Below are 13,138 nucleotides of genomic sequence, written 5' to 3'. Positions count from 1 at the left end.
ACACTGTATTGGCTGCTCCGTTTATATACAGTCAGCCCCGCGGGCTGCAACCGCACCTTACCGTAACTACACTTCAGGAGCAACGATAATCACACGGCGTTCACGTTAACGCGGTCACTCCACGACCTGCGGCTCCTTTATGATCAGACCTTCAGTGGCCACGTCCAAAGGTTTACAGTGAACACAGTGAGAACAGAAAGAGAAGAAGGACTCGGTGGGGATTTTGTTCCCGATTTGAATCTGTGACTTCTGAACGTCTGTGACGCAGTTTCAGAGTTCAGAGCAGTTGATCAGCTGGAGCCTCTGAATCCACAGATCTATCCAGCTGATCAGCTCATTCTTCCCTCCGACCACCGGAAGAGACTCCGACAGTAACACAATAATCAAGTTCTGTTAAAAGTCACCCTGCCTCCAAAATGAAGTCTGAACCGCAAGACTTCAACTTTCAGTGGTCACTTCCTTTATCTAACGTTGTGTGTGCGGTGTGTGTGTGTGTGTGTGTGTTGGACAAGGTTTCATAAATACAAAACTAAAACCGTCTTCAAATCAAATGACGTTTATTTATTGAGTGAGTATAAGTTATAGTAAAAGGCACAAAAAACAATGAATGTCAACAATAATAATAATAAAAAAAGCATCTCCATTAGAGCATGTGCACAACATGAGACAAAGAAAGAGTAGAACTTGTACAACCCTGTTTCTAAAATACTTGGCACGGTGTGTAAAATGTAAAGAAAAATAACATGATTATTTGTAAATCATGTAAATAAATATTTAATGGAAAATGACAAGGGAAGGTTTTTTCAGGACTACTTTTGCTTTCCCTCGCAGTACTTTTCTTCTTCTATATAACACTATACAGCTGTAACACTCAGATACTACGGGAATTAGAGATGATGTGACAAGTTAATGCATTTAATGCTCCTTAGGCAGATCCCCGACAGTGTTCAGCTTCTTGTTGTGAGCAGACCATTAAAAACTAATGTGTCCCGACCGTAAAAATCAAGGAAGGAAGTCATCTACTCATTCGTTGCTTTCAGTTCGGCGCTTGAGGGGCAGGTTGAAGGAAAATGAGTCATAACTGAAAACAATTGAATCTTGTCTCATCTTTATGTTATGTCTTTATTTTAATTTTTTGGATAAGAGTATCAATAAGTATCAGTTCAGATAAGTGGTATTGGTATTGATATTCCCCAACCCACCCAAAGTTTATTTATTTATTTTTTTGTCTTGTTTTTCTCTGTTGTCTCATCATTCGGTCTTTCTCCCTTTATAAGGAACCTCCCCAGATACGTTTGTTTTCTGCTCATTTTTGCGAGGGTTAACTTGTGGGCTTATCTGTGCATGAAAAAAAGAGAAAGAGGCGTTGACGGAAGTGGTAATTTTTCAAAATAAAATACCATGCAGGCTAATGTAAATACAATTAAAATAAATAAATACAAGTTTTTTATTCTTTCTGTGTGGCCCAGTACTGGTTCACAGCCCGGTGGTTGGGGACCTTTGCTGTAGAGGATATTTCAAAATCCATGGCCATCCACACCCTACCGTGGAGGGTTATGATTGGTTAGGTCACCTTGGTAGGATTTAAGGAGAACAACAACACAATAACCAACATGTAAATGAGTCAATGCAGCAGTAGCAAAGTAAAGCGGTTCATTAATAGTCGAACACAGGTTGACAGGATGTGGGGGAGGTTGGGACAAAATGGTCGTGCCAAACAAAATAGAAAAATTAATTAAATGAAATATATTTAGAACAACAAAACAAAGAAAGAAAAAACAAAGCAAAAGAGAGGGTGCACCCCTCCACATTCCTATAGAACCACTTTTAAAATAAGCGAGAGGAATGTGCACCTTCCTCTTTGCCAGGTGTAACCCAATCCTCTCGCTGTCACCTGGGAACGGGCATCACCTGGAACACATAAGGGGGGGGAGCAGAACCGATGCTACTGGCCCGCCTGCAGTCCCAACCTGCCTCCTATTGAAAACATTTGGAGCATCATGAAATAAAAAATACAACAAAGGAGAACCTGAGCTGTGGAGCAGCTGAAATCCTATCTCTGGCAGGAATGGGACAACATTTCACTTTCAAAACTCCAGAAACTAGTCTCCTCAGTTCCCAAACATTTACAAAGTGTTGTTAAGAAACACAGTGGTGAACATCACCCTGTCACAACTTTTTTTGAAATGCTGGCATCAAAATTAAAATAAGCACATATCTTTCATAAAACAATAGCATTTTTCAGTTTAAAAATTTGATAAGCGGTCTTCATTCCATTTTCAATTAACAATGGGTTTTACAATTTGCAAATCATTGCATTCTGTTTTTATTTACATTTTACACAGCATCCCAACCTTTTGGGAAACGGGGTTGTAGAAGCAGCTGTGGGGTGAATCCTTCGTTTGAGCCCAGTGTCTCTGACTGTTTCAGCAAATACAGATAGAAATGTCACATTTTAAAAAGTGTAAAAAAAAAGCTGCTATTTTACTGGCTTGCCATCTGTGATACTGTACGATTGTGCGTCAAACTCTATATAAGCTTACTGTACTTTGAGCAACACTAACTTTATTACAAAGTTAGACAACTTGCTGAATAAAAAGGTCATGAATTGAGCGCCATGTTTGCAGCAGAAGAAAGTTGCGTGCTCCATTTTAAAAAAAAAAATAAACGCTGCATCTGTGATGTCAGATTTGTGAAGATATTTTCTTAATTTGCTTGTATTTTGTCGATCTGTACGTGTTTTCTCAAATTGCATTGCGTTGAGCTTTCAGACGTTTACTTTTTATTTAATCGCATAAACTCGTATCTACCAGAAGTGCACATTCACGTGTTCCTCTTTGCACTCAACTTTTTAAATGGACAATCGCAGTGCGTGATCACGGCATAACTGCAGAACTGCACCTTTGGCAATTGTCGGTGCTGTCCAATTGGAGTATTGTACTGACCACAGACTGTATTGAAGTAGACACTGGCTCATTCGATGCCACAGAGTTGGTAGAGTTGTCTTTGCTTCCCTCTTGTGTTGGTAAAGCGGTACTGCACACACTGAGCACTGAACAAGTGGCGCCTCAGACACATTTTTTTCTGTCTGACCATCTACTGTTGAAAAGAAAGTGATCCATGCGGTAAGTTTCACAGGATGTGGACTTTGCAGATGAAGTGACCACCCATCCTCTGTCATCTAAAATAGAAACCTAATCACTCCCTCTCTGCAGTCCACATATAGAAGTGCTGAATATTTAAAACGTCTTCATCAGCATCATTCTGGCATGCTACTGCTTGGGGATTAATAATCCAATTTGTGAGTCATGATTCTGTTAAAGACATAATTTAACATTAAATGCTTTTTGATTTGTGAACCCTGCATATAACACGTGGACCTGATCTTTCGACCACGTCTTTTTTTTCTTTGCAAATGTCATCCTGACTCTTGTTACGCTGACATGGCAAAAACTGATCTCTGATATTATTTAGTTTTTCTCTCAACTCGTCTTTCTTTATCCTAATAGTCTGTTGTTCTTGCTGTTTCACCATGTAGTCATTTCAATCGCGGTTTGTCATTATTTTAGAACACAAATTGTATTATTGTTCTTGCGTCACAGCTGAAGAAAGAACAATGACTGGGAAAACACAGAGGGAATTTGGTACAAAAGAAACAACAAACAAACAAACAAAACCACCAGCATTGGAAGAACATTTCCACGATTTGAATTAATTGTAACTCAAGACTGCAGTAACTTCTGATCAAATCTGCAGTATATTTTTGCTGAACAGAAGCATGTTCAAATGGGATCTTCCATTGACAAGTAAAAGCAAAAGCAATGATCATTGAGTAAAATCTGTTTGTTGGATCACCTGACGATTGTTTTAAGATAGCCTTGAAAGTGTGATGGAAATTGTGGAGATGAAGTGATGAATGGCAGAATGCTGCCAGTAAGACTCACAGTTGGAAAAGAGTTTTTGCTTTTTTAAAAGAACATCTACACACACACACAAAAAATGAAAACAAATAAAATAAATTATTTGTTGGCGTACTAATAAAAACAAAACCAGGTCTATGCTGTTTTTTTAAATGAAAAATGCTGCTACAACACTGCTCTGTCTTCATCCAGTGAATCAGAGTTGGAAAATACACAAACACAAGGATTTCTTATTGAGTTTTATTGGGAAATCATCGTGTCCATCACTATTTATGATTTGTAACCAGTGTAACAGCTTTATAGAGCATAAGGCAGGATATTCAAAGATAATCTGAAAAATACACAATAAAATGAAAATGCTGAATAGTGTTGATAAAATACATGATACGCACAGAGGAAACACTAACATTTGTTGATTTGCTGATAAAGGATATGATTAAAGGGTATAATGAAGGATAAAAATATGATGTAATAAAAAAAATAAAAATCATAGAAAACATCATATCTGTTGACCAGGTTGTCTCGCCTGGAAGCAGATACTTCATAGAACTCTACAATGAATATATTTTCTAGACCCCTCGGAGCTCATTAAATGCACTCATTCAGTTCAGTCAATTCACCACAATGTGTCTCATAAAAAAGCTTTAACTTCTGTGTGTCTGGCATTCAGTCAATTAATCGAGTGTGCATTGAATGAACAACAACGACAAGCTGCATGATGGAGGGACTGCTGTTGATGCTCCCTTAGCTCATGGACTTTGACTGGAATCCATGTATGTCAGGCTGTAAAATGTACATTCCTAGTCATACCTATAGAAAGACTGTAATGGACACTATAAACAATAATAATAATTCATAATAATCATTGTCACCATTATAATGTTGAAAATAAATGCAAAACAACTTAGAAATGAACCAAGAACAAATAATTAACCACTGAAGTCATTATTGTGACCCGTTTTTTTTTTTTTTTTTTTTTTTTTTAATAGTTGTATTTTGTTACCTATTGGCTTCAGAGAAAGTGCAGAAAACAGCACTATATGCAGTTTTCTCTTCCCTTCAGTCAGTAAAGGCAGCTGAAGACCAGCTGACTGGACAGAATCAGTGGTCTGAATGCTCGTGTGAAGTTACTAGATACTTTGAAAGTCAGACATTTGGTCCCTTTTAGAAGATTCCTACCAACCACTGTGGTCCAATAATAATAAGCTGAATTTTATGGAATGTTTCCAAGAATTTATTGCTTATTTCAAAAGATATTTTTGTATTTTTATTTAAAGCTAAAGACTGCCTGTGAATTTGATGTAAAATTCACTGACCAATGAGACTGGTGGAGTGATGCCTTCAGGTACAGACAGAGAAAAAGGACTTCCAGCAGTGAACTCATCAATACCACTGCTGTCTCCTGTGAGGAGATGAATCGTTGCTGCACACCAGCAGCTTACTGCTCACACTTAAACATTAGGCACATATTTGGTGAGTAGCATGTCAACACAGTTAAGATTGCACAGGATAGAAAACAGTAAAGTGGTTGTTCATTAACAAAGCTCTCCTACCTTCATGTTAAAAACAGTAAAGAATGAAACTGTTAACGGCCCAGACATACAGTTACATGTTTATCATATTTGGCAAAGCTGAGTGGAACACAAAAGTCAGTCTGAAGTGAAAAGCTCAGACGGAGCATTCAGCGTCCATCTTCATCTCAGACTTAATTCTCTTAAGTCTGAAGATCACAGGATCACACAGCTGGAGGTGGACACATCTGGGCTGCAGGACACACAAATAAAATGGTTTCAACTCATATTCAATCATATACACACCAGCCACCACTTACAACTCATTTTGTGATATGAATACTACTTTGTAAACCCAAATCATTTTCACACATGGATTCAGATGTTAAGCCACAAGAAATATCATGAAGACTACATCTTATGCATACTATCCCTTGGGAATGACATTTCAGGCAGAAATACCATTCGATAATTGCTGGGAAACAGCTTTAAATTACATTACCGCCCCCCTGTGGCAGTAGTAACACATTACAAACAGGTGCCAGTAAAAATACAGGTAATAAGACATTAGTCACATAAACTATGCAGGTTTTTATTCTTTAATGCCATTTCGAAAATCATGACCATATTTTCCTGTCCAGCGCCCACCTCATTTAAATAACAAATGTATTTGTGACACTGAGAACCCACGGGCATGCTGATCCTAAAATGGGGTGTGGTCAGGTTGGCTCTTCGCTATCTTGAGGCAGCTGAAAGCGATTATGGGATTGAAAAACTTGCAATGTAAAAGATTATTACTGTGAAGATGAATCTGCTCTCTCTGCACGAGCTGATCTGCCTGCTCTGCAGTGAAGTGTTCTTTCCAACTACTTGTCAAACCCGCTGTTATAACAGCAATGAGCCTATTTCCCGGGTTTTTACCGGCGCCTGGTTGTGATTTGTTACTCCTGTCAGGTGGCAGTAATGCAATATAAAACTGATATTCATGTTAATGGCAGGTCTGAACAGCCTCCACATCAAGGATGCACTGAGATCCGATCTGATCAGACCAAACCTGAAGGTGGTCCAGGTCACATGTGGCCACCTTCTTCTAGCAGTGCGAATGTGAATCCATCTGAGACCACACCGATGGACCACCTACTGAACTGACATCCTCTGAATAAGCATAGATTTCACCCACAGACAGAACTGGTGGATTCTGGGTTTAATTTCCCCCCCCCTTCTTTCAGTTTACCATGTTTGTAATTTTGAACCCACATCAGACCCACAACTGTGGGCGAGCCCCGCCTCTACACAGTTTATTTATCCACCACATCACATAACTGGACCCTCTCAGAACTGCTGGATTAAAGATGTCATCTGAAACAGAACCAACAAGATCGGGTCACGCCAGAAGAGTCAGGTTGTAAATTACAAACTCAAGTGTTCAGAAATACATTGTACGTTTCTAACACATGGAGAATTAAAATGAGGCTCCAGTGAGCAACGATATCTCATTGTGTTAAATGCCTGTTGCTTCGACTCCACTCTCCTTGCGTCTCCTTGCGTCTCCTTGCGTCTCCTCGTGTGCCTGATCCTTGAGTACGTTACGTACTCGGCCACAATTTACTCCAAACTTGTATGAATGTTACAAAATCATCTGGTACCTCCAGCACAGAGAAATGTTCCCCTTCAGATGTATGTAAAAGGACACTGCACTTCCATATGACCGTATCCGGTGAAGCTGTGACTTCACAGTGAAGTGACAGTAAACACAACACATGTTTGAGAGGAAGGGAAGTCGAAGCTTGCTGATAGAATAAAAAGTTGAGACCAGTACAACTACAACGATCTCACCTCTGTGCAGGAGCATCGGACTGCTTCATCCTCTTGGGGGCGCTGCACTCCTGCTCAACTGGAGGCTTCCGATCATGCTCACCGGTCTCAGCGCTCACCTGAAGGAAGCAGCACAGACGCTATTTATTCTGATGGCATGATAGATGCTTGTGTATTAGAGCCTCAAATCCTGAACATTTCTTTAAAATGTACTAAATGGCTAAATAGGCAACATCATAATTAAAGTTTGGAAATAAATATCCTTCATTGTTATTCATTATCCATCAGCATTTGGAGTTATTCATGTTGGAATTTGTCCTAAAGATCAGGTCAGATCATCATCCAAGCTGCAGTCACGAACAAACAAAATCTATTTCAATATATCAAATTTGTGATAAATTCTTTAATATAATGAGCCAGGAATTATTCTGGATGAAATTGGCCGCAAACCAAAAATAAGGGTTTGTAACGTGAAATTACATTTCATCAAAATGTTATCCATTTTATATAAAACTAGTATTCTGAATCTAAAATAAAATTTCAGAATAATTCAAACTACTCTTTAATCTGCCTAACAGATTGCCCTAACAGATCGTTCAGATATCAGATAAACGCACACTCGGTAGCTTCGAGGCGTTATTGTGCGCGTTACACCGAACTCACCGTGTTTCTCTTCCGGCTGAGACCACCGCTCGGTGTGTTTTGGTCGTCGGCAGCAGAGCGGAGAGGTCGACGGCACAACTCGTCTCTGTGATGGACGACGGTCTGTTTAGATTGCAGCTTCCTGTGAAGACGGCACACACAAGTTCGTAGTTTTAGGTTTAACGGCACCATTTCATGTATTAGATGTCAATCTAACACAACACAGATGCTCACTTTAGGAGGCTAAACATGGATCTTAAAGACCGGGGTCATTTGTTTGTGCCACATTAAGACTTTATATACAAAAATGGGGGAATAGTCCAGGTGTGCAACGTGAAGTTGATGTTGAAGTATAATACCACGGTGGGTGCTTAGGGGCTGGCCCCAAAACATCTGGCCCCAATAGGCTCCCATGAAAAATGCGTCATCTTCTCTCATGAAATACAAAGTCAGTCCATTTTTCCACAAGCCATCATGGTGACATTAGCTAAATTCTTTCTCAACACAATTCAACAATAAGTGAGATCTTAGGCCTCAAAGAGAAGTATGTTTGGGGACACACCTGGTTTGATTGACATGTCTGGCGTTCTCAGTCAGATTTGACCCTCACTCCTCCCCAGCTCGGCCAATACGGTCACTTCTGGCTCCAAACAAACCGAGCTGGCATCAGCTGAAGTACCAGACTGGAGGATTCAAACCGGCAGCTCACCAAACAACCGGGTGAAGTCACGACGGGTTGACACTTGATGCCACATTTAGTTTTGGTGTATAGTTCTAATGGTTTAGTCTCATTGTCTGTCACTGACAACTTGAAGCTGGAGGTGAATTTTCAGCCTTTATGGTAAAAACGATGGTGGTTATGGCCACAAAGGGCAGCATGAACTCTAACGACACAACAAACTGCAGAGTATTTACAGCACCGTGAAGGTCAATGCAGCAATGGCTGCAACGTGTGATAACAAAGAAACACCAGCTAAAAAGTCAGAAACTTTTGAAAGCACTAAATAAAACTGAAAAATAAAGCTGAAATAACAGAAAACATTTACACTATACACATAAAGTCACATGCAGGCCTAAAAATTACAAGTGTTATAAAGCATACGTGTCACGCGAGTACACTGTGTTATAATAAACCCGTCAGTTCTCTCTGATTGTACACACCGTGTAACAAACACTGAATCTGTGGGACCTCAAACGTATGTACAGAATTTCTCCACAAACATTTCAACAGACGGAGAGTAAAAAGCATCCTTCTGTCTTCTGACTGCTTCCCAACCAATTATCACATTCTGCCATAAACAGTATCTCATGTTAAGTTCTAGGGGTGGACACTGGTCAGGGGACAGAGAAAATATAAATAAATACCATAAGATAGTATAATGCAACTTGCAGCTGGACATGCAGCCTCCACTGCCGCTGCATCAGTCCCTGTACATCCACCAGTAGGTGGGATTAAAGGTAGCATTAACAAAATTCAGAAAGATTTCCACATCTGATCTGAGGACACTTCTACCACCAGGACAGTTCATTTTTCTACAGCCAGTAAACTGAAATGAACTAAACTGAATGAAAATCAATAACCTCAATAACTTTACTATTGGCCATGGAATCTTATAAAAAAAATAACAGGATTTGATGCTAATATGGACGATGCCCAGCATTACACTACATACTGCATATCTAATACGTGTTATCAGAAGGCAAGTTTTCTGAAGACGTTTCCCTTTTAGAAACTTTGCGGATGAGACTTTACACTATTCAGTCCACCTCAACACACTTTAATCCACACGCTAATTCAGCCTCTTGGTCCGGAGTTTTATGTGCATGTGTTTGTTTGTAACAAAAGGAAACACTCATTGTGAAGTGTTGAAGAGTAACAGCTTTCTCTAAGCTAATGAGAGACGGGCTGGTTGTGAATATGAATCCCAGATGAGTGTTTATAGTAAAAGTTCAGTAAAATAGATGTTTTTCCATCAAAAACCGAGAAAGCACTGGAACAATGAATACCGTGTCAAAATGGTGTCTAATATCACTTTCCCATCATTTTGATCATCATTGAGAGCAACATTCGATGGCCTCATAGTCTTTGTTAAATCAATAATTCAACTGTGTGTAGACAATCACACACGCTTCAACCCTGCCCTCCTCCCTAGTGGTGCGAGTGCCGGTGACCCCTGGTCCTCTCAGCCTGTCCTCTCCTCAGTCCTTCACCACAGCTAATTAAACTCCCTGGAGTTTAGAGCCGTCAGCCTGCAGAACCCGGGCCCCCATCTGTTGGGTGGTCTGAGCTCTTTGACAGCCTCCTCTCTGACAAAGTGATAAACTAATTAGCCCGGCTGTGCACGCCGGGGTCAGGGCCCTTAGCACAGCCGGCCCCTCCACATTGTGAGGCTGACCCGGACCCTCCTCTGGGAAGCTGGGGCCAGGCAGGCGAGGAGTAGAGTTACTGAGGTCTGGCTGATCAATGCTGAAAGGCTGTCAGAGAGACAGGTAGGCCGGAGGTACAGTATGAGCCTGTGTCAAAGTTTTACTACAAGTCATTCTACACCTGCTGACTATCACAGCTCTCTCTGCACATTCCTGCTCAAGTGTAACTGCATTAATACCACATTCAGGGGAGGTTCTGTGCTACATGCGTTTCATCAGATAGGGTAGTGAGGAACTGGAAGAAAAGCAAAAATAATAAATGTCATAAAATCAATTTGTTTTGCAAACACAAAATGCACCAAATAAAAAGTACACATCATCTTTCCATTACGCTTCTGAAAAAAATAACATGTCTTACAAGGTACAAAAATATATATTCTATGAAGATGAAAAAAACAACACTTTTGTGTTTACACCTTCCACCTGCTGTTATGAAACACAAATTACTCAAGACATCTTAAAGAATATCTTCAGCACATCCACGGCAGAGAGATTATGCAAAAAGTCACAAGACAGTCTTTGAAGGATATATTTTTTTGCACTTGTAAGACATGCTGTTTTTGTTTCTGAAGCATCATAAAATACATATATGTTGTGTAATTGTTTGATTTTGTATTCGTAAAACAATATGCATTTACTTATTAATGGTGTTTTGTATTTAGAAACTAGTCAGTTCTCATCTAAAAATCACACAAATGTATTTTCAAGGACAAACCAGTGATGAACTGCATCCTCTGTATCCTAGAACTCTATTGATCTCCAAAAACTAGTAGAAACACTTCAATGAATGGCACATTGTTGCACTGGTTGACATATAACTTCATGAAAAGGTCCCAAGGAAGTCATAAAAATGCACGCACACGCACACGCACGCACGCACACACACACACTGCGATTTACTCTCACTCCAGTTGCTGTATGTCAGGCTGAATTTAGGGGAAATTTATAAAAAAAAAATAAAAAAAATAATGCATTAATTAAATTATGCCATTTACATGGACAATAATCCAATTTGATGGACTATACTGAACTGACACTATATATATATACATATATATAAAGAGTATGCCTGGACTCATCTTTGTTCTTCTGTCGTACGTTGTAAAAAATGGAATTCAAGGGTGAACTGAAGATAAGTTTAGTTTTAGAAGTGAAACTGTCATCAGGCGGAGCTGCTTAAGTTGAAGACTAGTCTGTGTGTAATGACATCAAAGCAATAAATTGTATGACTTGGACAGAGCGTGTCTAGATAAAGGATGGATGGATGGACTTGGTGTTAAGGTTCAGGAGTCCCCAACTGCTGAACACAGCATTATTGGCTGAACTCTGAATCGCTTTGTGTCACAAGGGGGGGGGGGGGGGGGATGTCTGTGAACTTGACTGCATTCAAATTTAAACAGATTTACCAAGTGACTGTGTTATTAAATTTACAGTGGGTACGGAAAGTATTCAGACCCCTTTAAATTTTTCACTCTTTGTTTCATTGCAGCCATTTGCTAAAATCAAAAAAGTTCATTTTATTTCTCATTAATGTACACTCAGCACCCCATCTTGACAGAAAAAAACAGAAATGTAGAAATTTGTGCAAATTTATTAAAAAAGAAAAACTGAAATATCACATGGTCATAAGTATTCAGACCCTTTGCTCAGCATTGAGTAGAAGCACCCTTTTGAGCTAGTACAGCCATGAGTCTTCTTGGGAATGATGCAACAAGCTTTTCACACCTGGATTTGGGGATCCTCTGCCATTCTTCCTTGCAGATCCTCTCCAGTTCCGTCAGGTTGGATGGTGAACGTTGGTGGACAGCCATTTTCAGGTCTCTCCAGAGATGCTCAATTGGGTTTAGGTCAGGGCTCTGGCTGGGCCAGTCAAGAATGGTCACAGAGTTGTTCCGAAGTCACTCCTTTGTTATTTTAGCTGTGTGCTTAGGGTCATTGTCTTGTTGGAAGGTGAACCTTCGGCCCAGTCTGAGGTCCAGAGCACTCTGGAAGAGGTTTTCTTCCAGGATATCTCTGTACTTGGCCGCATTCATCTTTCCTTCAATTGCAACCAGTCGTCCTGTCCCTGCAGCTGAAAAACACCCCCATAGCATGATGCTGCCACCACCATGTTTCACTGTTGGGATTGTATTGGGCAGGTGATGAGCAGTGCCTGGTTTTCTCCACACATACCGCTTAGAATTAACGCTAAAAAGTTCAATCTTGGTCTCATCAGACCAGAGAATCTTATTTCTCATAGTCTGGGAGCCCTTCATGTGTTTTTTGGCAAACTCTATGCGGGCTTTCATATGTCTTGCACTGAGGAGAGGCTTCCGTCGGGCCACTCTGCCATAAAGCCCCGACTGGTGGAGGGCTGCAGTGATAGTTGACTTTGTGGAACTTTCTCCCATCTCCCTACTGCATCTCTGGAGCTCAGCCACAGTGATCTTTGGGTTCTTCTTTACCTCTCTCACCAAGGCTCTTCTCCCACGATTGCTCAGTTCGGCTGGACGGCCAGGTCTAGGAAGAGTTCTGGTCGTCCCAAACTTCTTCCATTTAAGGATTATGGAGGCCACTGTGCTCTTAGGAACCTTGAGTGCTGCAGAAATTATTTTGTAACCTTGGCCAGATCTGTGCCTTGCCACAATTCTGTCTCTGAGCTCCTTGGACAGTTCCTTCGACCTCATGATTCTCATTTGCTCTGACATGCACTGTGAGCTGTAAGGTCTTATATAGACAGGTGTGTGCCTTTCCTAATCAGGTCCAATCAGTTTAATTAAACACAGCTGGACTCCAATGAAGGAGTAGAACCATCTCAAGGAGGATCAGAAGAAATGGACAGCA

The 13,138-nt window shown here is 40.4% G+C and overlaps 1 protein-coding gene across 1 annotated transcript in view; it reads right to left on the bottom strand.

The window, feature by feature from the left end:
• Nucleotides 1-4,878: 4,878 nt before the first annotated feature.
• The window catches only part of arhgef39 (Rho guanine nucleotide exchange factor (GEF) 39), a 64,405-nt gene continuing 56,145 nt past the window's right edge, over nt 4,879-13,138 (bottom strand). Inside the window, exons 9-11 of the mRNA XM_069156404.1 lie at nt 7,910-8,030; nt 7,268-7,365; nt 4,879-5,684 (exon numbers count right to left, since the gene is read on the bottom strand). Coding sequence (XP_069012505.1) covers nt 5,648-5,684; nt 7,268-7,365; nt 7,910-8,030 — 256 coding nt within the window. The 3' untranslated portion in view covers nt 4,879-5,647. The remainder of the gene's footprint in view (nt 5,685-7,267; nt 7,366-7,909; nt 8,031-13,138) is intronic.

Source organism: Embiotoca jacksoni, unplaced genomic scaffold (genome assembly GCF_022577435.1).
Source record: "Embiotoca jacksoni isolate LCO1_2020_lvr unplaced genomic scaffold, fEmbJac1.0.p SCAF_21, whole genome shotgun sequence".
NCBI lineage: Eukaryota > Metazoa > Chordata > Actinopteri > Embiotocidae > Embiotoca > Embiotoca jacksoni.
This window is presented reverse-complemented; position numbering and strand designations above follow the sequence as displayed.